The sequence below is a fragment of the Anomaloglossus baeobatrachus genome, chromosome 1, assembly GCF_048569485.1.
Source record: "Anomaloglossus baeobatrachus isolate aAnoBae1 chromosome 1, aAnoBae1.hap1, whole genome shotgun sequence".
Classification (NCBI taxonomy): domain Eukaryota; kingdom Metazoa; phylum Chordata; class Amphibia; order Anura; family Aromobatidae; genus Anomaloglossus; species Anomaloglossus baeobatrachus.
Window position 1 is genome coordinate 440863085 of NC_134353.1, and position 26831 is coordinate 440889915.

Sequence of the window (26831 nt, forward strand, 5' to 3'; positions counted from 1 at the left end):
TTATGTCACTGTCCAAATATTTCTGGACCTAACTGTATATATACAGTTAGGTCCAGAAATATTTGGACAGTGACACAATTTTCGCGAGTTGGGCTCTGCATGCCACCACATTGGATTTGAAATGAAATCTCTACAACAGAATTCAAGTGCAGATTGTAACGTTTAATTTGAAGGTTTGAACAAAAATATCTGATAGAAATTGTAGGAATTGTACACATTTCTTTACAAACACTCCACATTTTAGGAGGTCAAAAGTAATTGGACAAATAAACCAAACCCAAACAAAATATTTTTATTTTCAATATTTTGTTGCGAATCCTTTGGAGGCAATCACTGCCTTAAGTCTGGAACCCATGGACATCACCAAACGCTGGGTTTCCTCCTTCTTAATGCTTTGCCAGGCCTTTACAGCCGCAGCCTTCAGGTCTTGCTTGTTTGTGGGTCTTTCCGTCTTAAGTCTGGATTTGAGCAAGTGAAATGCATGCTCAATTGGGTTAAGATCTGGTGATTGACTTGGCCATTGCAGAATGTTCCACTTTTTTGCACTCATGAACTCCTGGGTAGCTTTGGCTGTATGCTTGGGGTCATGTCCATCTGTACTATGAAGCGCCGTCCAATCAACTTTGCGGCATTTGGCTGAATCTGGGCTGAAAGTATATCCCGGTACACTTCAGAATTCATCCGGCTACTCTTGTCTGCTGTTATGTCATCAATAAACACAAGTGACCCAGTGCCATTGAAAGCCATGCATGCCCATGCCATCACGTTGCCTCCACCATGTTTTACAGAGGATGTGGTGTGCCTTGGATCATGTGTCGTTCCCTTTCTTCTCCAAACTTTTTTCTTCCCATCATTCTGGTACAGGTTGATCTTTGTCTCATCTGTCCATAGAATATTTTTCCAGAACTGAGCTGGCTTCATGAGGTGTTTTTCAGCAAATTTAACTCTGGCCTGTCTATTTTTGGAATTGATGAATGGTTTGCATCTAGATGTGAACCCTTTGTATTTACTTTCATGGAGTCTTCTCTTTACTGTTGACTTAGAGACAGATACACCTACTTCACTGAGAGTGTTCTGGATTTCAGTTGATGTTATGAACGGGTTCTTCTTCACCAAAGAAAGTATGTGGCGATCATCCACCACTGTTGTCATCCGTGGACGCCCAGGCCTTTTTGAGTTCCCAAGCTCACCAGTCAATTCCTTTTTTCTCAGAATGTACCCGACTGTTGATTTTGCTACTCCAAGCATGTCTGCTATCTCTCTGATGGATTTTTTCTTTTTTTTCAGCTTCAGGATGTTCTGCTTCACCTCAATTGAGAGTTCCTTAGACCGCATGTTGTCTGGTCACAGCAACAGCTTCCAAATGCAAAACCACACACCTGTAATCAACCCCAGACCTTTTAACTACTTCATTGATTACAGGTTAACGAGGGAGACGCCTACAGAGTTAATTGCAGCCCTTAGAGTCCCTTGTCCAATCACTTTTGGTCCCTTGAAAAAGAGGAGGCTATGCATTACAGAGCTATGATTCCTAAACCCTTTCTCCGATTTGGATGTGAAAACTCTCATATTGCAGCTGGGAGTGTGCACTTTCAGCCCATATTATATATATAATTGTATTTCTGAACATGTTTTTGTAAACAGCTAAAATAACAAAACTTGTGTCACTGTCCAAATATTTCTGGACCTAACTGTATATATATATATATATATATATATATATAATCTATATATACAGTATAATCTATATCTATCTCAGAATTCCCTGCCTCACCAGCTTTGATAGCAGCTGTTTCTGCGCTAATTAGTGCTGTGACTAGTTGCAGGGGCCATTGTTTCCCCAGACTAGTCGGCCATCTTTCCATGCTATTCCACCTCTGTGGACATAATAACATGATTTCCACAAGTCGGTGTCACCGCTAGCTCCTGGGAATTTTGCGCATACGCGCCGCTATGCTCACTCACCGACACGTCCCGGCTACAGAGAGGCACACTGAGCATGGTCAGAGGTGCAGAAGCTGTTCCTCTGATGATGTACAGTGCGCCTGTATGTATATATATATATATATATATATATATATATACATATATATATATATATATATATATAATGTTTTTCCAAGAGTTGTGGCAGACTGTGGAAAGTTTGGCCCTGTATACACATACACTACATACATAGCTCCTATGTATGTTGTCACTGCTAAGTTAGTGTGTTACATGTACACACACTCTATAGTTTATATACAGACGTCCTGTGTATAATGTCAATGGTGATCACTGTATTACCTTTATACTATATACAGAATTCCTGTGTATGTCTCCGGTGATCACTGTATTATCTGTACACTGACACTATATACAGAGCTCCTGTATATAATGGCACTGATGGTAATATTAGTGTTATTAGTATTGTGGTTTTTATTCATGATCATTATTGTAGTATTTATTCAGTCACTATGTGGTCTGGTCAAGGGGTGTTGGTATTTGACCCTTGTATGTGGTTGTATTCAGTCACGATGTCATTGTAATATTTGGTCTGGTCATAGTATGGTGGTATTTCTCTCTTGTATGCGGTATTATTTGGTCACTATGTAGTCTGATCAGTGTTGCAGTATTTCTCATTTTTTTGTGGTATTATTCGGTCATTATGTGGTCTTGTCATGGAGTTACTGTATTTCTCCCTTGTATTTGGTTGTATTCGGTATCTATGTGGTGGTAATATGTTTCTGGTCATGGAGTGGCAGTTTTTCTCTCTTGTATATGGTATTATTTGGTCATTATGTGGTCTGGTTATAGTGTTGCGGTATTTCTCCTTTGTATGTGGTTATATTTGGTCACTATGTGGTGGCAATATGTGGTCTAGTAACGGTGTGGTGGTATTTCCCCCTTGTATGTGGTATTATTGGTCTTGGTATACTGGATTGTCTTGTGTATGGAGGTCACTTTTTCTCTCTGATATCAATATGGGGAAGATTATTTCCAATAGAGATTAAATACTTGAAAGCTTAACCCCTCCCTGTCCTGTGATTATTGCACTGTAACAAATATGCACATTTACAGAGGTTCTACACTGAAAACAAGTGGTGGTGCATTACGCTATGTGGAGAAATATGGGGAGTGTATTATAGTGCATGGAGGACTATGGGGTGCATTAGATGATATGGATGACTATGTGAGGCCCATTATACTATATGGAAGGCTTTGTGGGGCCATTATATTATTTGGAGGGCTATGTGGGACCCTTTATACTTTATCACTTTATCTAGAGTTATATGAGGGCCATTATACTGTGTGAAAGCAATTATACAGTGTGAAGATTTGTGTGGGGTCCGTCATACTCTGCGGAGGGCTGTGTGGGAGCCATTATACTATTTGGAGGACAGTTAGGCTATGTGCGCACAAGTGCGCTCTGCACCGCAGCTAAAAGGTCCGCTTCAGAGCGCAGCTGAAAAGTTGCATTCTGAAGTGCATGGTGCCTGCAGAATTCGTGCGCTCTGCATGCTGCCTCTCCCTATAGAAAGCATGCAAAGCGCACGGAAGAAGTAACATGTCACTTCTTAGAAAGAACGCAGCGATTCGGGCAGCAGCTCAATCGCTGCATTGTAATATGCCACGTGCGCACGCCTCCTGCACTATCTCCATAGATTGTGCTGGGGACGCAGGACGCATGCAGTTACGCTGCGGTGCAGATCGCAGCGTAACTGCATGCAAATACGCAATGTGCGCACATAGTCTAAGGGCCATTATACTGCATGGAGGGCTATGTGGAGGTCACAGTTGGGGATCTTACGGTGTCAGGGTCACCATTCATTGCCAGGGAAATCAAACCAATTTAACAAGAGAGAACCAGAAACCAAAGTAATACAAATAATCTTTATTGTGAAAACTTAAAACAAAAGGGTGTCATAATAGAATGGTACACAAGATGGCAGCTTTAAACAACAGGAGGAGATGGAAAGAAACACCATATGGAAAAAGGTGTATATAGTATACCAAAACAGGTCCAAAACCCAATATAAGGATGCCCAAAATAAATATATGTGGCTATAATATAAGGGAGTGGATATGATTATAGCAAAATGATAAGGTAAACAGTTATCAAGTGGTGAAACTAACCTGCTGTCATCTCCTCCTGCTTGAATGGCGTCACCCGCAACCCAACGCACGTTTTGGCAGAAGCCTTCGTCAGCCTTCCTCCAGCAGGAGGAGATGGTACAATCCCACTCTACACACTGTCCTCTACACTGTGTCTCCTGATACTGCCCAGTATCTATACTGTACACCCTCCTCATACTCCCCCCTTCTTGCTATGGCCTCACACTGTCCCCACAAGCAACCACCTCTCCATATTACCTACCCACCCACTACCCAGACTCTATTCTGTGTCCCATCAAATTCTTTTCATACCATACTGTCGCCTCACTACCTCCATACTCAACCCCCTCATTCCCCATACTGTGGCCGTATACATTTCCCCTTGCTCCTTTATACTGTGCCCGCATCCTTCCTGCACACTTGTCCTCAAATTTGCCCCCTCGCTCTTTATTCTATGTCTTCAAAATTTCTTTCCCATTTGCTCATCATACTATGTCCATAGGCATTCCCCAATCACTACCCATACTATGTCCGTATACATTCCTCCCTCCCCCTGGCTCCCCATACTAGGTCTGCATACATCACCCCTTACCTCTCTCCCCATACTATGTCTATATAAATCACCCCTCGCCCTCTCTCCTTATACTGTGTCCATAGATACTTCCCCTTCTCCATCCTCTCTCCCACCATACTGTATCCATACATATTTCCCCCTTCAACTCATACTGATCCTCTTCAGTGTCTTCAGTTAAACTGGAACGCATAACCAGCATTGTCTACCGCCTCTGCAGCGCTGAAGAGTGACGTCAATAGTGCAATCAGCTGACCTGATAACACTACTGATGTTGCTGTGATCCAGTTGTCATGGACGGTGGTCACCGATTCAATTGTCCTCGACACAACCACCAGGGAGACTAACATAGAGCACTGCATCAGGCAGCCCGACAGCACCCCCTGACAACAGCGCCAGGAGCACATGCCCCGCCAGCCCCTCCTTCACCTTGTCTTACATTCTTCTTTTGATAATGATAGTTTTAAATTATCTAATTTAATTATATAACATTTGTTCAATAAAGATTTATTTTTATTATTTTGTCTACTACTCCTGGATTGTTGTAGGATCTTAATCATTTTATTATATGTAAAACAAAATTTGTAGTTTCTGCCATATTTTGTCACAGTAAATATTTTTATGTAGGAAAAACCATCAGAAATTTAAATACCAGATTTAGAGAACATTTATGATCAATAGAGAAAGGGGAAAGTGCCCCTAGACTAATAAACCATGTAAAAGAAGTCCATTCAGCAAACACTAAAGTGTTAAATTAGATAGGATTAGAAGAGGTCAGAATACCAAAAGGAGGAGGGGATCATCATAAATTGTTTCTCCAAAAGAAAGCTAAATGTATCATTAATATAAATGCTTTAGGTCTTTTAGGTTTGAATAAAAAAAAAAGTCTTTGTCTCCTTGTAACATATACACCTTTCTAAATCCTCATTATACTGTATGTATCTTTAACTTGTTAATTAAAAGGGAAGATGTCGCAATTTTAGTTTTTGTATTAATAATTGTTTATTTGGATCCATTATTATTAATACAAAATTAAATTAATTGTTTATTAAGTTTTTATTTAATTATATTTTTACTGAAACACTGGGGGCTGTCATCTTGGATATGCAGTGTGTTATGACAGTACCTCACCTCAAATACGACAGTCCGTGGGCATAAGAGATGATAGTCGGACTCCAACCCTATCTCCTGCACTGTTGGTGCTCCCTGCTGTGACCTGCATATGCCCCCTGGGCTGTCCAGATCACAGCTCTGGGAGGAGACCGCTGCCATCTTTGCGGAGTCCACAGCGTATGCTGTGCATTCCATTTTCCCCCTGTTACTGCTCTGCTCAGCGTTGAGTCTAGAATGTATAGGTGCCTTACAGGTGTCTTCTAGTGTCTTCACTAGTGAGTCTGTTACAATGTACGGGCTGCAGTCAGGACCTGGAAGGATCCCCTACATTCACTACTGAAGACACTAGTGTCTTCAGTAGTGAATGTACGGGCTCCTTACAGGTCCTGACTGCAGTCCGAACATTGTAACAGACATACTAGTGAAGATAAAACAAGAATAGCCAGCACTAAATGTGAACTACTGCACTAAAAATTCCAAACTGTACTTATTAAAATTTGAGATTTTTGGCAAAAAATTGCAATTTCTTGAGCTACCCCGCCACGTCACAGAAAATCTCTTTGGGCCGTCCTACTCTAATTTTTTTTTAATTTAAAATGTGCCATACGGCCTTACATATGAAAAAAGTAGAACTGTTCTTAGCAGCACTTACCTGGTGCTTTTCAATCCCATACCCATGACTGAATCATGGCTGTGGGAGGGACAGGTCCAAGCAAATGCTGTTTGAAGTAAATAGCCTGTAGACAGGGCTTGATGACTGAATGTTAACAGCCAGTGACCAGTGAGCAAAAAACCTTGAACTGCACCATCTGTGTCGTCTCATCTCTGCCAGCACTCCCATCATCGTGCCCCTGCGCCATAGGCGACTACTACCACCAACATCCTACCTGGGGCATAGCTTGGCCTGTTGAGAGCTGAACCATCTGAGCTGTGTTGTTATCCGCCCCAGCAGAGAAGTCCCGCAGCAGCGGCTAATATTGGCCACGCACTTCAGGTGGCATCACAAACAACTACCCCCATCACCAGCCTTTTATTGACACCCGGGATCACGGAACCGGGCAAGGCCACTACGGCGTCCCAGGAGAAGCACCACGGCCCAGTGAGGAGTAACTCCCGACCCCATGGGCGTGTCAACTTGGCGTCATGAACAGGATATCGTGTCTGCAACCATGGGTACTGTGCGCCTTCAAAAACTGTGTAAAACGTTTATTGAAAGCAACTGTTGCCATTAAATGCATGATTCGGGCAGAGAGGGGCATGTCTTCGTGGGAGGGACCAAGCGGAGCGCACGAAAAGAGGTCCTGCTGCCTGGAACTGGAGAATCGACTGAAGATGTTGGTGGGAGACAGGGATCAGGTTGTCCCTGCGATCGTAGTTGAAACTCCTGAAATACTAATCTCACTGCCTTGCACCTTGGAGACATGGACCCCACGGGGCCCGGGGAACTGCCGCCGCTGCATGCCTCCGGGGAAGGACTCCGTAGACTGTTCCGGGCATATCCTTTAGCTGAGACTCTCACCATGTCGCCCTTGGTTTATCCGGCCCCTTGGGGAGTGTTAGAGATTCCAGTACCTGGAGCACAGTAATGGACAGGAGTGTCTGTCAAGACCTCAGGCTCACAGGAGGACATGCAGGGAGCAGAGGCCCGGGATGGGATGCATACCGGGGCCTAACAATCTGTAGTACATTGCCTGGCTGCAGATCATTACTGCCGCCACTGTGTTCAAAGCAAAGCAGAGAAATAACACACTGCTGTGCTCTGAACACACTGACACAGCTCTATATTATGGAGCACGGTATATCATGGAGTATTGCGGAGCATGGGATATCATGAGGCACAGTAATGTGGAGCATGGTATTGTCACGTCTCCACCAAAGTCCACTCCTGCAACTTCTGCTAAGGTCATGAGGCGCCGCTATATTCCCATCGTGGGCAGTGCTGGTAATAGGAGAGGAGTCAGTACCAGTGGCTCTGGAGGGCGTAGGCTCCGCCCATCTACTGGGCTTAACTGTAACTTGCAATACCACTATCTGACTGTGGTGGTGTGTGCCTTCCAGCTAAAGTTATCGCCTTTCAGCTATGGCCAATGGGAAGGCACCACACCCTTTTTATTCCTTTTCCAGTCTGCTGGTCATTGCCAGAAATAGAGTCTAGTATATACAGCTTGTCTCTGGTTCTCGCCCTGCTCTGTATATTGATCCCTGTGCTTTGACCCCTGCCTATTTTCTGACTACTCTCCTGCAGGCCATTTTTGTACCTTGCTACCATCTCCGGTTTTGACCTTAGCCTGATTTCCTACCGATTTTGTCCCTTTTCTGGACAAAACATGGCATTGCAAGCATGATGTATCATGGGGCATGGTATATCATGGGGCAAGATATACAGTGGAGCACTCTGCCAGCCATCCTTGGTGACACTTTAGACATATTAGGATCCCTTTGCAGTCTCCAACAAAATGGCTGCGCATTGTGATCCTAAATTTCATTCTCCCTTATCCTCCCTTATCCTTTTGGAAACACCCAAAAGGGGAGGGTGAGATGTGACCTTGTGGTTCCCCTGCAGCCTCAGGCGCCACACGGTACTGCACCTCACCCGAGGTGCAGTATTCATCATGGATACAGAGGAGGTCATCACCGGTAACAACCACAACCACACTCAACCAAGACATAACATGGGGATTCTATCACTGGGACCGGGAAAGGGTAGGAGCTGGGGTGGCCATCAGGTGGTATGGGACCTGGGAGGCGGGGCACCCACACAGGGGAAGTTAGGACCCACCCTACAGACAACAGGCAGTTAGCACCAGACAGAATCCGAGTGAGGTTAGACTCTGGAACGGACAAGCAAGCAGAGACACTGAAAGTTCGGGGCCCGTGGTCTGGAGCTGGAGGTTCGACCCGGGTTCTTAGGAAAGAATGGGGAACCCAGGGTTCACAGGGAGTGCGGAAAGCACTCGTGACCCGTTCCACGGCCCAAGAGCTGGGGTGGAGGGAAACCATAGAAAGGAGATGCACAGAAGGAATCACCGGCTATGACCTCAAAAGTATCCGGGATCGGCTGAGGCCCATCACAGCGTAGTCCGGTGCTCCAACGACAGTGTGTGACCAGTGAGTAAAAGACCTTGAACTGCATCATCTGTGTCGTCTCATCTCTGCCGGCGCTCCCATCATCGTACCACTGCGCCATAGGCTACTTCTACCACCAACATCCTCCCTGGGGCATAGCTCTGCCTGGGGAGAGCTGAACCATCTGAGCTGCGTTATCATCCGCGCCAGAGAAGAAGTCCCGCCGCGGCGGCTAATAGTTGGATGCACACCACAGGTGGAATCAAGAACAACTACCCCATCATTCCCATCCCTAACCTTTTATTGACACCTGGGGTAAAGGAACCGGGCACGGCCACCGCGGCATCCCAGGAGCAGCACCGCGGCCCGGTGACGAGTAACCCCCGACCCCGTGGGCGTGCAAACATCACACACGAGAGCAGATTCTGCCCACTTTTACTGCAGTTTTAATCCTTTCTAGTTTTACACTTGGTTTTCAGCAGCTGCTCTCCTTAGTGTATGAAAGTGGAACATCTCAAACTTTTTAAATTATTTTTTCATATTTTGCTCCATTAAAAACAAATGATAATATTTGAAGAAGACATTAAAACATTAATAATTTATATTATTTCAGTTATTAACAAAATATTTCTTTGATGGCACCTTCCCTTTAAGCTCTTTCTAATTGTCTTTGTATATGCTAATGTGAGTGAGTTTAAAAAGAAGTGCAGTCCTATCATTCACCAACCAGACTGAATGAAGTGGCCATCCTCTGACCAGCCACACTTCACTCTCCTTGCTTGCCTGCATTATGAAAGGATCCAAATAAAAGAAGTGGTGTACATACTGAGTGTCGCCTTCTCTTTTTTTCGTGACTCATGGTGACAACATATCAGAAATAAATGCAAACAAAAAAGAGCTGAAAGTGCATGTCCAGATTCGCGCACAAAAGATGGCGCACATGGACATGCCGAACAGCTTACCTATGGGAGTGGTCGGGTGTCACACCCATACCGATCTGATAATGATGAACTGTCCTAACGGCTTAGACACCAATACCATAATAGTGGATAATCCTTTCATGTACAGCAGGGGTGGGGAACCTTTTTTTCTGCAGGGGCCCATTTGGAAATTTCTACCAACCTTCAGAGACACATACATCACAGAAGGGGCTGGGGGTATATAAACATCACTGGAGAGTCTTGGGGTATAGATGTGACACCCTGGCCTATCAGGTCGTCACAGGGTATTGTGCAAGTTGCCCTTCTGTGCAATATCCACCTCCTCCTTGGTTAAGGGTCCCTAACCATTGGTGTTGCCAAGAAGAGCTAATCAAAATCCTAGGAACACTCTGCACCACACCAACCAGACACACCAGTGGATAGCGTGAGTGGAATAGGGTAGCCGACTTGGGGAGTTGGTTAAGGGGGGCAGGATTGTCTGGAGACAGTTAGTTGGAGAAGTAGCTCTCAGAGAGAGAGGAGGTGAGGAGCTGGGCTCCTTGGAACTACTAGGTAGCAGACGTTGGTCTGGGCCTGGTAGAAGCTGGAACCCCGGTCGCAGGGTATCGTGACAAGGGGCACGGACTGTCGAGGAGGACAGCCGGCAGCCTTGTATCATCATCGGGCAGGGGCCAGGGCACGACGGGGTACGTGGACCCTAGGTCAGGGAGTAGTTTCAGGTGTCCTGACAATTTAACCGACGAGGATGGAGCCTTCAAGATCCGTTCTCCACCGCTCCAAAATCGGGGTACTAGTGCAACGAGGGGGATAGGACTTTCCACTACACGGTCCAGAAAATCCCAAACGTGAACCCTGAGAGCAAGCTCCCTCAGTTAGCCACACTGGGGAGCGGGACCCGATTAGTTTCAGACTAAAGGGACCAACTAGAAGACAAGGTGCCAAGGCAAAGATCACAGACTAACAGGCAATACCAACAGCTACAGAACCCAGGCGTGCTCCCTCTCAGCGGCAGCGGTGTCCAGAACTTTGGTTTACTACAGTTGTCGGTGTCAGCATTATTGGACTGAGTATGCAAGTGACCCTTATCTGCCCAACGGCATGTCCCCGTCACTATCACTGAGTCCTGGAGCATCCCCATACCCGTGGAGGGGTTAAACACCTGGCTGCCCGCACCATTGCCACCCAGTACTCCCAGCCGCAGCGGTGGTATTCCATCTTACCACACACCACGTGTGGCATCACAAACTTTCTATCCCGTCCCCTGTACATAACCCAGGTCCGGAGCCCTCTCTAGCCACCGCGGATCTGGATCCGAGCAGCCCGGCTGCTGACGCGGGGGCGGCACATAGACATCACTGGAAATGCTGGGGCATACACATCCCTGAAGATTCTGGGCTGGGGCTAGGACATCACTGGGGGCACAGACAGTACTGTCGGGCACGGACAAAACTGGCGGCGGCATGGACAGTACTGGCAGTGGCACGGACAGCACTTGTGGTGCATGAACAGGTTTGGGGACATAGACAGGACTGAAGTGTTACGAGGGGGACCCGGGGAAGCGTGCCAAGATGGGAAATGGACAGCTTCCGCCGGTCAAGGTCCACTGTGCGGTGTAAGGGACCGCCGCTATGGTGGGTGAAGAGTGAGCGGGTTGCTGCTAGCGATCGTCTGGAATGTCACAGACGATCTATGTACACCGATCTGCCCTAACCCGTGAGGGTTGTATGGCACGGATCTCACGGCTCGGTGTACCTGTTGCACGGGGAAGCACAGAGGTGCCCACGCACGTGTGCCAGTGGAAGTCACGAGAATATGGCACGAGGGTAGTACAGAGGTGCCCACGCACGTGTGCTTTCAATAACCAGGTGAGTCCGGTGGAGACTTGAGGAGCTCACCTGGGACAGGAACACGGCCTGTTGAAGGGGATACTGCCGGAGCAGCAAGGCAGGAACACGGCCTGCAAACGAGGTACTGCCTAAGCAGCAAGGGCCAAGCCCACAAAAGACAGTGATGCCTGAGCAGTGGCGTAGCAGCACGCTGCCAGACATTCAAACATAGAAGGACGGTCGCGCGCCGCCATGATGACAGCAGGAGCTTTTAAGGAGGAGTCGTTCCACCCAAGCGCGGGCGCGAGGCGGAGATGACGGACTTGACCCAATCAGGGTCCACGACATCCCAGCCTGGCCAGTCAGGATTCACCACGTCACCAGCCTTGTCATCAAGCCGTGTGACGTCAGTGGGCGAATCAGAACCCACCACGCATTGCACATGCTCACCCTCCTGCCTCTGGGAAATAGAGGCGGGATCCTTGGTCTCACAATGTGCAGACATAACGGGAATCTCACTGCTTCCCTGAGCAGTAAACCTCTGCACATTGCGCAACCTCGCAGACCTTCGGGGCCGCTGAGCAGGAGGGCCTGCGGCAGGCCAGGAATGGGAGACCGCTTCACTCCTTGTAACAGGAGAACCACTAGGTGTCACCCTTCTGCTGCCTCTCTGAGAAGGTGTCTCCTGCACACTGTGCAGTCTGGCAGACCTTCGGCGCTGCTGAGCAGGAGCACTCGTGGCAGGCAAGGAATGGGAGACTGCCTCAGTCCTTGCCTCAGGAGAGCCACGAGATGTAACACTGAAGGAGCACATACATCACTGAAGGGGCATGGACAGCGCTGGGGCAAGTGGCACACAGCACTGGGTTGGTGGCACACAGCACTGGGTTGGTTACACACAGCACTACTGGGCATACACCGAACTAGGGGGGTACACAGCACTGGGTGGAGGGCTCACAGTACCAGGGAGGCAGGAGTCATACAGCACCAGGGAGGCAGGAGTCATACAGCAGTGGGGAGGCAGGAGTCATACAGCACCGAGGAGGCAGGAGACATACAGCAACAGGGAGGCAGAAGTCACACAGCACTGGGAGACATGCATAGCAGGGAAGCAGGGAGGCAGGAGTCACACAGCACGTACAGCATGGAGGCTGTTGCTCCTCTTCTTCTGTAGGACAGGAGCACAGCGCATCCCATGCTTATCCCATCCACAAAGTATGTCCTCAGCATGCTAGCACAGACCAGCATGCTGAAGGCCTATTACTATGCGCACCACACATTGTGATTTAAAGGGCCAGCAGCCAAAAAAACTTTGGCTGCCGCCTAAGTACTGCAGTGCCCAGGTGCTGCATAAAAAGTCATTGCAGGCCACATATAGCCTGTGGGCCTGAGGTTCCCCACCCCTAATGTACAGTAATGGAGTAATGAGATTATAAAGACACTTCCAATTAATCTTTTGCTTGATTTCTTTTTTCCTTACCTATCTTGATTGGTATCGCATTGATCTCCCACTAGGTCATGGTCTGCATCTTCCTGAAAAAGGCACAAGTTTTAGAATGGCATATTAAAGGAAACTTTTTCATTTGCCTAGCAATCATTTGTGAATCTCATGGTGTTCTGCTATTATTCTTTAATAATATCTCTTGCAACAGCATTGGCTGCACAAGATGAATTTTGTCATGTTTGCTTATTGAATGCTATGTATCTACTATTGCATCTATGTTGCCTATGGAAATATTTTCTTTTTTCTCAGGATCTGTGAGATCACTTTCTTTTTGCTCAGGATCTGTGAGATCTGTTAATCAACTATTGTGACAATGTTTTCTACAATGGATGCAACAGACATTTTTTTTCCCAATGCATATATGACACCATTAACTTTTATAACAGTGCAGTATAATACTTACAGGACATATATTTTTAATCATGTTTTAAATTTTGAATTTTGTATATATATATATATATATATATATATATATATTAGTGAAGTAGTGACTATAAATGTTGTAAATGGTCACCATGTGTCACAGTGGAGAAGGCTGTCTGCGAAATGGGACCTGTAGTTTCACAAGTCTTGGTATTGTATATAAAGGTCAGGTTCCCATTAACAATAGTCAATGTGTAAGGGGTGGACGGACCCCTGGTGGTGAAAAGGACGTTTCCCCCCTGAAGATGCCCCACAGTGTGGTGGCCAGCGATGTGATGTTATGTGTGGTTATAGTAATAACTGGGGTCCCCATTAGGTGACAGGGTGGAGGGTGGTCCCTCTGGGAATAGTGACAGGAGAAGGAGGAGTAGGGCAGCCTAGGGGGAGGGTTAGAGGGCTCTGTAGCAGAGTGAGAGTAGTAGAGAGAGAGAGTCTGTTGGTGCTGAGAGAAGAAGCAACGGGGCAGAGTGTGGGAGCGACCGTGGCAGATAGCCAAAGAGAGAAAGAGAAAAGTGCCTTGATCAAGAACCAGCAGTGTACGGGTAAGACCCGCAGAAGCATAGACAGAGAAGCAGAAGTTTATGGGCAAAGCCTGTAGTAGCCGGAGTACGAGCATAGTTGAAGAAACAAGAGTAACCGGGTAACGCCCGCTGAAGAGAAACAGGAGTAGTCCCCCGGCAAGAATTGTGATTTGGAAGCTGAAAGATTTATGTACCGAAACTGTATAGAAGTTATGTGCAATAAAATGCCTTTTGGTTCACCAGATGCTTGTCTGCGGTGTTTACCTGAGTCTGGCGAAATGCCCCTGCCATCCACACTCTGCCCCACAAACAACACCCCTGTTCTAACAATGACGGCCGGGCTGGGGGTCAGCCTGATGCATAAAGCGGCCATCACAGAAAACCCCAAGGCACCCCCTGCCCCCATTACAAATGTGCTGGACAGGTCTGGATAATCACATACCCTGTCCATGGGTGTGTTGCGACATGTGGCTGATAGGCCACATAGTTCTTTAATGGAGTCTGTTTGGCACATGACAGACTGTGTGGAGTCTGTGAGCTGTGTGGTGCCACACTGTAGGAGAACCAGCCTGAAAGAGGTTGCTAATCTCTGAGAGGCAGGAGCCTCTGTATGGAACACAACTGAAGGACATTAGCCTGTGTTGATAGACTGGCAGAAGCCAGACTGAAAGAGAATTGCCAGGAGGCAGTGTGTGTGAGAAAACTGCCAGGCTTCCATGAAGAAATCTCATGGAGAGATGTGAGGACTCACTTTAGTGAATGTGTGCAGAAACTGCTAAATCTCCTGAGAGGAACGGACTGAGAATCTGTGCATTAATCCTGACTGGGGTCATTGTGATCACTGGGTGAGTCCACAGTTAAACGGACTGTAATACAGTGTATATTCCTTTAAGCCGGAAGAGGTTTTTATGTTTAAGTTGCAATGGGGTTTATGCGGCTTTAAAACAAACCATCAAGACTTAAATGGAAAAGTGTTCCTCTGTACCTCAGCTATAGCAGCCAAGTGAGTGTCCCTCCAATACATTCAGTGAGCACAATCTCACTATAATTATTATTATTATTATTTATTATTATAGCGCCATTTATTCCATGGCGCTTTACAAGTGAAAGAGGGTATACGTACAACAATCATTAACAGTACAAGACAGACTGGTATAGGAGGAGAGAGGACCCTGCCCGCGAGGGCTCACAGTCTACAGGGAATGGGTGATGGTACAATAGGTATAATATAATACATATATAATTATGCTCTCCAACATTGAAATTGCAACACCAAGAGGGAAAAGTCATGGAGTTATGAAAATAGCAGTATCAATACACATTAATGATATGCAAAATATAAAAAAATGAAAACAAAATGTTAAAAACATCTTGATTTATTCAGTATCGAGTATGAATGCCATGTGAAGAAATACACTCATACACTTTGGCATGGACTCACTGGTGATCAAAGCAGACTCATTACTGAAGAGCATAGACCTTCAATTCAGCCTCCATTGCCATCTTCCTCTGCACATTGATAGTCTTTCAAAGTGGTGTTGCGAGGTTACTAAAGAGGCCTCTTATGATCACATAATGCTTGGAAGCTGGACCTCTCTGGTAGCTGGATGCCTCTAAGTACACTAACAACTTGGTGTTGCATTGAATTTGTCACAAAATAGGTGGTGCAGCCATTTCTCTGAAGAGCTACAGGAGCCCTTTTTCTAATATGACAAATACAGTGAGCTAACTGTGTGGCCTAATTATGCTACCATAGCCTGCAACGTCTCTGAACTTGTCTCCCATTGTCTCACATCTGGGACATCCTTGGTGACAACTATTAAAGCAGCTGGCTGTAGAATATCTTCAGGATTTGAAAGCCCCAATCCATTCAGCATAGCAGACTATTCCTTATTGATAACATTCCATTAATAACCTCATTGATAGCATGCCAAGGAGTGTTGTGTAAAAATGTGAATGCCCCATTATCTTTTCCATTTTTTTTTTCATGTTAAACCCACAAAAGTAAATATCTTTTATTGGGATTTGATGTGGTTTACCAACACAAAGTAGCAAGTATTTGAGAAGTGTAAAAGAAATGATACATGGTTTTGTAACGATTTTAAAAATACAAATCTGAAAATTGTATAGTGCATTTGTATTCAGCCCCCCTGAGTCAATTCTAAAGCTTTAGCTCAGTATGATTGAATGGTGAGCATCTGTGAACAGCAAATTTGAAGTCTCAGCACAGATTCTCAATGAGATTTAAGTCGGGATTTTGACTGAGCCATTCAGACACATGAATATGCTTTGATCTAAATCATTCCATTATAGCTCTGACAATATGTTTAGGGATGTTGTCCTACTGGAAGGAAAACATGCCAAAGTCTCAAGTGTTTTGCAGTCTCTAACAGGATTTCGACGGGCTTTACACGTTGCGACATCGCTAGCGATTGCTAGCGATGTCAAGCGCGATAGCACCCACCCCCATCGCGATATGTGGTGATAGCTGCCGTAGCGAACATTATCGCTACGGCAGGTTCACACGCATATACCTGGTCGGCGACGTCGCGGTGACTGCCGAACAATCCCTCCTTCAAGGGGGAGGTGCGTTCGGCGTCACCGCAACGTCACCGCAACGTCACTAAGCGGCCGGCCAATAGAAGCGGAGGGGTGGAGATGAGTGGGACATAACATCCCGTCCACCTCCTTCCTTCCGCATTGGCGGTGGACGCAGGTAAGGAGATGTTTGTCGTTCCTGCGGCTTCACACACAGCGATGTGTGGTGCTGCAGGAACGACAAACAACATCATACCGGCAGCAGTAACGACATTATGGAATAGAGCGATGTGTCACCGATCACCGATTTTTCACGTTTTTGCGATCGGTGATCGTCGCTCCTAGGGTTTACACGCTGCGATGTCGGTAATGGCGTCGGATGCGCGTCACTAATAATGTGACCCCGACGATATGTCGTTACCGATGTCACAACATGTAAAGTACCCCTTACTCCATTATTGGCCTGTATTTAGCTAAATCCATATTCCAATAATCTCTGACCAGCTTCCCTGTCCCTTCTGAAGAAAACAATCACCAAAGCATGATGTTGCCACCACCATGTTTGATAGTGGGAATGGTGTTTGTAGAGTGATATGCAGCCTACTTTTTACCCACATATAGCGTTTTTCATTTAGCCCAAAAAGTTGTACTTTGGTCTCATCTGATAAAAGCACAGTGTTGCACCAAGCATTATAAGAGCAGTAGAGTTCCAGGCCGTAGTAGACCAGTATTGTACTAAGGGGTATTAGGGCAGTAGTTCACCAGGCTGTACAAGACCCGAATTGCACCAGGCGGTTTTCAAGCAGTGTTAGGCGGGCTTTGCACACTACGACATCGCAGGTGCGATGTCGGTGGGGTCAAATCGAAAGTGACGCACATCCGGCGTCACTTGCGATGTCGTAGTGTGTAAATCCTAGATGATACGATGAACGAGCGCAAAATCGTCGTCATCGTATCATCGCTGCAGCCTCCGACATTTCCATAATGCCGGGGGAGCGACAGGTACGATGTAGTTCCTCGTTCCTGCGGCCGCACACATCGCTGTGTGTGAAGCCGCAGGAGCCAGGAACTTCACCTTACCTGCCTCCCGGCTGCAATGAGAAGGACGGAGGTGGGCGGGATGTTTACATCCTGCTCATCTCCGCCCCTCCACTTTAATTGGCCGGCTGCCGTGTGACGTCACTGTGACGCCGCATGACCCGCCCCCTAAGGAAGGAGGCGGGTCGCCGGCCAGAGGGACGTCGCACGGCAGGTATGTGCGTGTAAAGCTGCCGTAGCGATAATAATCGCTACGGCAGCTTTCACTATATATCGAACGTGCGACGGGGGCGGGACTATCGCTGCAGCATCGGTAACACATTGTTACCGATGTTGCAACGTGCAAAGCCCGCCTTAGAGTTGATTAAGGATGGTTTCACACATCCGTTTCTTTGCCCTCAGGCACAATCCGGTTTGTGCCTGATGCAACGGATCCATTGCAGATTGTGTAAAAACTGATGCATCGGATCCAGCAAAAAATGGATCCCTTTTTTTTTTAAGAGAGAGAGATCCCATTATCACCGCACACACGCAGGCACTACCACCCCCATCATCACCGCACACACCGGCACTACCGCCCCCTTCATCATCGCACACGCCCAGGCACTACTGCCCCCATCATCACAGCACACACGCAGGCACTACCACCCCCATCATCACCGCACACACCCCGGCACTACTGCCCCCATCATCATCGCACATACTGGCACTACTGCCACCATCATCACCGCATACACGTAAATACTACCGCACCCATCATCCCCCCACACACACCGGCACTACCTGAGTGACATCACCACTGACAGCGTGGCTCACTTCAGTTTCTGCGTGGAGCTGACAGAGAGCGGCGGTGTTCTACTGCCGCTCCTGTCAGCTTCCGATGTAGCAGCGCTGAAAGCGTCGTGGGACCTCGTGTGGATTACGTCGGACCTGGAGGGGTATTTGGGGGTTAATAAAGTGAAAGAGGGTGTTTTTGGTCTTTTAGTTCAAATAAAGGATTTTTTGGTGTTTGTGTTTATTTACTTTCACTATAGATTAATCATGGGGAGTGTCTCATAGACGCTTGTCATGATTAACCCAGGACTTAGTGGCAGCTATGGGCTGCCATTAACTCCTTATTATCCTGATTGCCACCGCACCAGGGCAATTCGGGATGAGCCGGGTAGAGTCCCGGGACCTTAGCATCTAATGGATGTGGCAATTCCGGGCAGCTGCTGGCTGATATTTTTAGGCTGGGGGGCTTCCCATAACATGGGGCTCCCCATCCTGAGAATACCAGCCTTCAGCCGTGTAGCTTTACCTTGGCTATTTCAAAATTGGGGGGACTGCACGTCGCTTTTTTTTAATTATTTATTTTACTGCTCTATATAGACCTGCCCTCCGGCGGCTGTGATTGGTTGGAGTGAGACAGCTGTCACTCAGCGTGGGGACGTGTCTGACTGCAACCAATCATAGGTGCCGGTGGACAGGGGAAGCAGGGAATACGACACAGAATAATGAGTGGCCAGCATTTTCAAAAGAGGAAAAGCCGCCAAAGCAGTGTGACAGCTGTGCAGCGCCGCGCCCGTGATCGGTGAGTATAAAGGAGGGAGGGAGAGACCGATCGACAGAGAGACAGACCGACCGGCAGAATGAAAGACCGACGGACCGACCGACACATCGACAGAGAAAGAGAGAGAGAGAGAAACTATTCACACAATGTCTGGGCATGCCCAGAAACAAAAAATAGATCCATCGTTGGTTTCCAGCATATGACGGATGACAACAAATCCAGCGCCCATAGGCTTCCATTATAAAAGAAAGCTGCACGGCGCTGGATCCGGCGCGATTCGTTTTTCCACCGGAGACAAAAAACATTCCCTTCAACATTCCATCCGGCCGCCGAACAAGCAAATTTTGCCGGATCCACAAGGCCATCCGGCACAATCCAGCGCTAATAGAAGTCTATGAGGGAAAAAAACGCATCCGGCGGCAAAAGCATTTTTTCCGGATTGTGCCTGATGGCAAAGAACTGATGTGTGAAAGCAGCTGATATTACACCTGTTTGCGCCAGGCTGTATTAAACCAGTATTGCACAAGGCGATTATAGAGCAGTAGTACACTAGGCTATATTTGAGCCGTTTGCATCAGGCAGTAGAAGAGCACTAGTGCACCAGGCTGTATTGGAGCTGTTTATACCAGAAGGTATTATAGCTTATTAAAGCTGCTGATATTACAGATGTTTGCACCAGGCTGTATTAGACAAGTATTGTCCCAGGGCATATTAGAGTAGTAATACACCAGGCTATATTCGACCTGTTTGCACCAGGTGTTATTTCAGCTGATTAAAGCAGCCGGTATTAGATCTCTTTACACCAGGCCGTATTAGAGTAGTATTGCAACAGGCGGTATTACAATAGTACTGCACCAGGCTATATTTGAGCCTTTTGCACCAAACTGTATTATAGCTGACTCCTCAATTCAGCCAAAATAATGGAAAAGAGGAATACCTTTATATATTGGTCCTCAAAGCCCAGGATGTATTTAATATCACGTAAATACGTGTCTCCCTATTTATCTTGACAGTATCAATTTACTAACAAAAAGTTTGTTTGAGGGATCATAAAAACTTATTATCTGGAAAAAAACAGAAAATAAACATTAACTCCTAAATTCACCCAAAATAATGGAGAAGTGGCTTATACATTGATTCTCAATGCTCAGGATGTATTTAATATCACATAAATAAGTGGATGTGCGCCATCTTGTGTGCATTTTTTGTTATTACACCCTACCCTCCTTTTTAGATAGTTCAGTCTGGGAGCAGGAGAGAGCAGACAGTCTTAAGAGAAGAAGGAGAGCAAGGCTTGTCCTGGGGACGGGAGACTGGTGGACGTTGTCCCAGGACCAGGGGCCACAACACCGCATGGAGTCTGCAGGAATGAGACTGGAATAGGGAAAGAGGCGACCAGTGGAGATGGTGAGAAAGAGGAGAAATGGTAGCTGAAATTGAGCCTAACCATTCCCAGAGTGCCAGCGCAGTCGGGGTGCAGAGCCCTTGGTTGGGGAAACCTTCATGGACTCTTACAAATCTGTAGGGGATGGGGATTCCATGTCCCATCGCCCACCATCCACTTTCCCAGAGCACAGTGACATATAGGATCCGGCGATGGGTTTACAGCCAGGCCCCACGGCAAGGACCTGCGTCACCTGCACACGGAACGGGACACTTAACACGGACAGCGGGGTCCTCAAGTTACTTCAAGCCATGGGGATCCACAACCAAGCGCCAGGAGGAAGGTGTCACACATTTCCATAGACACCGGTGATTTCCTCCCATTCACCCGGGACCAGTTGGAGTCATCCATGGCGGCAGATAGAAGCACCTCTGGGGAGCTTTAAGAGCTGTGAGTAAAAGAAACTTTGAACTGCAGCCCTGGTGTTGTCCTTATCATTGCTGCTGTTGCCGCCCAGCGCTTTGGCACCATCAGGCCTCCCCATCACCCTCATCCTCCCTGGAGCTTGCTCCACCTGTGGGGAGCTGGACTTATCTGGGCTGCGTTAACATCAGCCCCGGAGGAGAGCAACATCTCGCAGCGGTGGCTAATCCCTGGCCGCACACCGCGTGTGGCACTGCAAAGCTTCCCCCATTTCCATCTAACACCGCTCTTGGAAGAGGAAAGTCGCAGGAATGGTCTGCGGCAGAGGAGGACAAGACCCCTGTCACCGCTGCAACCGAAGACAAGCTTCCCAGGAACCCTTCACCCTCCTTCCATCCCCCTCTACACCTTGCACCCGCTTGTTTCTCTTTTACATGTAGTCGACGGAGCCACGAAGCCAGGTCAGGCCAGTCACAGCATCCCCACAGAACCACTGGCCCGGTGACGAGTAACCCCTGAGGCCCCGTGGGGCGCTACATTTGGCGCTGCGAGCAGGGTCTCGTACCTGCAACCGCGGGTACTGCGTGCCTTAAAAACGTTCCACCTGGTGGCACAAACCGGATATTGTTGCTGTGTGATTAATGGACTGTACAAAAACTGTTTGCCCTCCATTAACTATCTTGGCGCGGGAAAAGAAGGTGTGTGTAATCATGGGCGGAACCCAAAAAGAGCGCAAAAGCATGGGTGGAGATCAAAAAGAGCGCGAAAGAGAGACCCACTGCCAGAGACTTACTGTAAATGAGGCCTTGTCATTAAGCTGCACCCGTTGCTGATGCTGTGGCACCATCACTAGCTCCATCAGTGCCATATGTTATGCAATGCCCTCTGGGAGCATTGTGGTTGCCGCAGAACACCGGGGAGCGTATAATCGGACTGACTTTATCAATGGACTGAACTCTTGATCTGTGGTCGCTGTGTAAAAACTGGACACTATACAGATCCAGGGGGGCCGGGATTGGTCCTCTGGTACTACCAGCAGCGGCTCAGATGGTAGCGTGAAAATAGATGTGTTGTAGATAGTTAAATAATGCTACAGTATAATGTGCAGAATGTTTTGGGTTTTTTTCTTTTTGCTTCACAGGCTGGATATCTGGGCCACTGTGATATGTGTGGCCAGGACTGCCTTTGTAAATCATTATCACCGGTTTATGGCACCATGGACTCTGGTGATAAAAAGTTTGATTTATGCTATTAACGTACAGATATAGAGTTTTGATATGCTATTTTGCTCTGCTCTTCTGCTATTTCTCTGTACTTCTTTTCTCTGCTTTTCATGTAAAGTGTATAAGAATTTATAGAACTGTTAGGAGTAATGATGTTTGCAACATTCAAGTTATCCTGCCTCCCATAAAGGGAAGAATGTTACCTGTTTAAATGGATAACCAAAAATTGCGGTAAACTCTATATTTTGTTTTGCAGCCCTGGAGTGCTGCGATTCGCTGTAGGGGAATGTGGTTCCCCTGAGGCTCAGTCGCCACAGGGCATTGCATTGCATTTAAAATGCAATACTTGGACTCGGGTGAGGAAGGAATTAATCACTGGAGTTGTTTTTTTTCACTTACAAAACATCTAGCTATGAATCACCACTTACACAGGAAGCCAGATAGTCTGGGGAATTCCAGGTTACCAGGGCAACAGCCACTAAGAGTCATCCCAAGGGTAGGGGCTGTCAGAAGAAGTGAGCAAACGCAAATAATTTCTAGTTAGTTCAGTCTGGGAGCAGGAGAGAGCAGCCAGCCTTAAGAGAGGAAGGAGAGCAAGGTTCGTCCTGGGGACGGGAGACTGGTGGATGTTATCCCAGGACCAAGGGCCACAACACCACATGGAGTCTGCAGGAATAAGACTGGAATAGGGTGAGCGGCGATCGATAGAGATGATGAGACAGAGGAGAAATGGTAGCTGAGGGCGAGTCTAACCATTCCCACAATGCCAGCGCAGTCTGGGTGCAGAGCCCTCGGTTGGGGAAACCTTCATGGACTTTAACAAATCTGCAGGGGTGGGGATTCGATGTCCTATCACCCACTACCCGGAGCACAGTGACATATAGGATCCGGGGATGGGTTTACAGCCAGGCCCTTGGTAAGGACCCTCATCACCTGCACACAGGATGGGACACTTAACACGGACAGTGGGGTCCCCAAGTTGCTTAAAGACACGGGGATCCACAACAAAGCGCAAGGAGGAAGGTCTCACACATTTCCACAGACACCGGTGATTGCCTCCGATTCACCCGGGACCGGCTGGAGTCCATCCATGGTGGCGGAAACTGGCACCTACGGGGAGCTTTAAGAACTGTGAACCGCAGCCTCGGTGTTGTTCTTGTCATAGCCGGCACCGCCAGCCTGCGCTTCGGCATCATCACCTGTCCCCATTGCCCTCATCCTCCTTGGGGCTCGCTCGACCTGTTGGGAGCTGGACTATCTGGGCTGTGTTAACATCAGCCCCGGAGGAGAGAAACATCTTGCAGTGGCAGCTAATCCCTGGATACACACCACGGGTGGCGCTGCAAAGCATCCCTCATTCCCATCCAACACCGCTCCTGGAAGAGGAAAAGTCACAGGAAGGGTCTGAGGCAGAGGAGGCTGAGACACCAGTCACCGCTGCAACTGGTGACACGCTTCCCAGGGACCCTTCACCCTGCTTCCATCCACCTTTACGCCTTGTACCCACTTGTTTGTCTTTAACATGTAGTCAACGGGGCCACGGAGCTGGGTTAGGCCAGTCACAGCAACCCCACAAAACCACTGGCCCGGTGACGAGTAACTCCTGAGGCCCCATGGGGCGCTACATTTGCACCAGGCGGTATTACAGTTGATTAAAGCAGCTGGTATTACAGCTGTTTGCGCAAGCCTGCATAAGAGCAGTAATACACCAGGTGGAATTAGAGCAGTAGTGCATCAGGCCGTAATAGACCAGTATTACACCAGATGGTAGTAGAGCTAAAGCAGCCAGTATTAGGACACTCTTCATTGCACCAAACCGTGCATCAACTGCACTGCTCAACCCTTGACTTGATTTAGGCCAGGTCACGTGAAGTGCCAGCAATCACAGACATGCCTCTGCTTGGTATGGCTGTGATGGCTCTGGACGTGCTCACAGCCTAAAAGCTTGTTATTGGATGTGCTCAAGCCTTTCAACAAGATTTATTTGGCTGACCAACCTAAACAGTAACACGGGCATCCTGTTGGAAGTCCGTGTTTGAGTCTGAACTTTACAGGTCAGGTTAGCTCATCCCTACAAACAGGTGGACTCAATTTACTAAAATTTTTACAAAGCAGTAATTACTTGCTACTTTGTGTTGGTATATCCCATAAAAAAAAACATTTTGGTTTGTGAATGTAACATGAAAAAATGTGAAAAAGTTCATGGGGTATGAATGCTCTTGCAAGGCACTGTAAGTTAGTATTTCCGGGCTTGGAGCACATTCTTGAAACTGAATAAATCGAGTTGTTTTGAAAATGTTTTTTCAATAATTTGCATATCATTAACATGTCTATAAATCCTCTGATTTTCATAACTCTGTGAGTTATCTTTCGTGGTGTTGCAATTTTAATGTTGAGAAGTGTATTTTTGAGAATGTAATAAAAAATGTGAAAAATAAGTGAACTAAACAAAAAAGTAATGTATTCACAGTGCAAAAAATGTATGGCGTTTCAATAAGTGGTTTAAGCAACCTTCTCCAACAAGCTCCCGACTTTTATGGGTCTTTATTAGCATTGGTTTTCTTATATGGTTAAAGTGAGTTTTAAGGCCCCCCTTGGCTCCAGGGTTTGAGAGCGACTGACACCTGGCACCCACTGTAGTGTAACTACAGTGAATAAACCCTGGAGCCAAGGGACGACCTGAAAACTCACTTTAACCCCTGGTAACAATTACTTACTAAAATAAAAATCTATTTAGCATACCTGGTTTGGATTCTGAATAGTGGGGCAGCTGTCACAAGCATCGCCTATGCCATCACCATCTTTGTCTTTCTGGTCAGTATTAGGCACTGTTTTACAGTTATCCATAACATTTTTAATTTCTAGAAGATGGGCGAAAAGAATGAAAATTGCACTAAAACAAATTTAGTTTAAATCTTGATACACAGAAACTAGCACACATAAAGACATGCTATGCAGAGAAACATAAATGCCAGTTAATAGTTTCACATGCTATTTTACATGCTTAAATCTAGGAAAAAAGTTTTATTCAAATAAAACTGAATTGATATGTTGAAAGTGAAACATGACACTGCAGTTTAGTACACTATTGAGTGGCAGGCTACCAAGTGAGCATATCAGAAAATATTTCATAGAATAAGAGCTGATCTGCAGTATCTGTAAGCAGCAACTAATTATCCGTTTAGTTCCACTATGTACACTGTATACATCCATCAAATTAGTTTTCAAGGTGATAGCTGCTGATCCGTGGGGACGAGGGGTATTGGAACTGACACGAATCCTATATTGGTGATAGGTCACTGATGCCCACATATATTAATGTGTGGAATTTATTCACTCAGTCTGACCAACCAACTCCAACCCTCTAGTTCTTCATCACATATCATATACTGGGGTTTTTTAGTTCCTCACATGTGACATGCCTCCTCTGATCCCTAAGTATTTCTGGACCCTTCTGGCATGCCGTATGTCTTAGCCCGTTTAATTTCGCCATGCTTATGTGGGTCACTGACTTCACATGTCTACTTTGATTCCATGCGCATGACGTTATTCTTCTCCCCGCTCATTTAGTTCATTTCGCCCTCAGATTCCGTTACTGTTGCCATTATACATTGTGGGGGGTTGGATCTCCCGCATTGCTACCTCCCTTACTGCAGTGTTATTGGCAACCTGGGTGTCTATTTGCTCCCCATTTGATATGCCTCTCCCTTCCACGTCACCGCCTGGGGGTGTTACATTGCTGTCTCCCTAGTGAGTCCTTCGTTTACCGTGATGTGCACGTCCGGACTGGCACACTCCGCCTCCTTCCCTGACATCGTTCCCTGCTGTTTACGTCACAGCTGATAGGAAGGCTGGGCTCATATCCAGGCACAGACGCGACGCGCGCATGCGCTGTTCATGTCTTCCATGGTGGGTGCCTCGGGGCACTTCTGGGATGAATGGTGGGATGACGTTTGTCCTCCCCGTTCCACCACGTGGTGCTCTGCGGTCCCTGCCCTGGAAGGCGGGGCATTATGACGTGGAGCGCGCCGATTTGCTGTTGGATCCCTGATACTCACTTATAAACCTCCACATTATGCACTATGGCCATGCCTCCTGAAGAAGCCACGCCCGGTGAAACGCGGGTCGAGGCCACGCCCACCGGCGCCTGCCTTGCCTGCTAGCACTTTCCAACATGTCTCAAGGTATTTCCTTTTATATGCTCATTTAGTGACATGTTCCTTTGGCTCATATACGGAGAGAAACACATGGGTGACCATAATTAGTTTATTATCTACTACATGATCTCCCCATCTTCTGGTTTTTAGGTTTCTGACATTAACCCTCTTGTGTCTAGCAGCTCCATTACATCTGCAGGTGGTGTTTGTGCAATTTTGTATCTGGCGATTTTTAGATCTTATTCGTCACCACTGTCTGTCCTTATGTCTTGTATATATTTCATTAAAATGGATTTTGTATTTCACTAAGAATTTGTTTCTGGTCTTTTTTCTACCAGTGGTCTTCCCTTTTACCTTGTTTATTGGTGCTTCAGGTCACTGGGATCCTTTTTGGTTTTTTAGTATTCGGAGTCACGTGGTGATATAAGAGGAAGGGGAGGAAGTACAGGAGGAGTC

At 46.9% G+C, this 26831-nt stretch overlaps 1 protein-coding gene across 1 annotated transcript in view; it reads right to left on the minus strand.

Moving 5' to 3' along the window:
* The window catches only part of LOC142316860 (cartilage oligomeric matrix protein-like), a 1990803-nt gene that overhangs the window by 839983 nt on the left and 1123989 nt on the right, over positions 1 to 26831 (minus strand). The window contains exons 11-12 of the mRNA XM_075352653.1: positions 24961 to 25079; positions 13093 to 13145 (exon numbers count right to left, since the gene is read on the minus strand). Coding sequence (XP_075208768.1) covers positions 13093 to 13145; positions 24961 to 25079 — 172 coding nt within the window. The remainder of the gene's footprint in view (positions 1 to 13092; positions 13146 to 24960; positions 25080 to 26831) is intronic.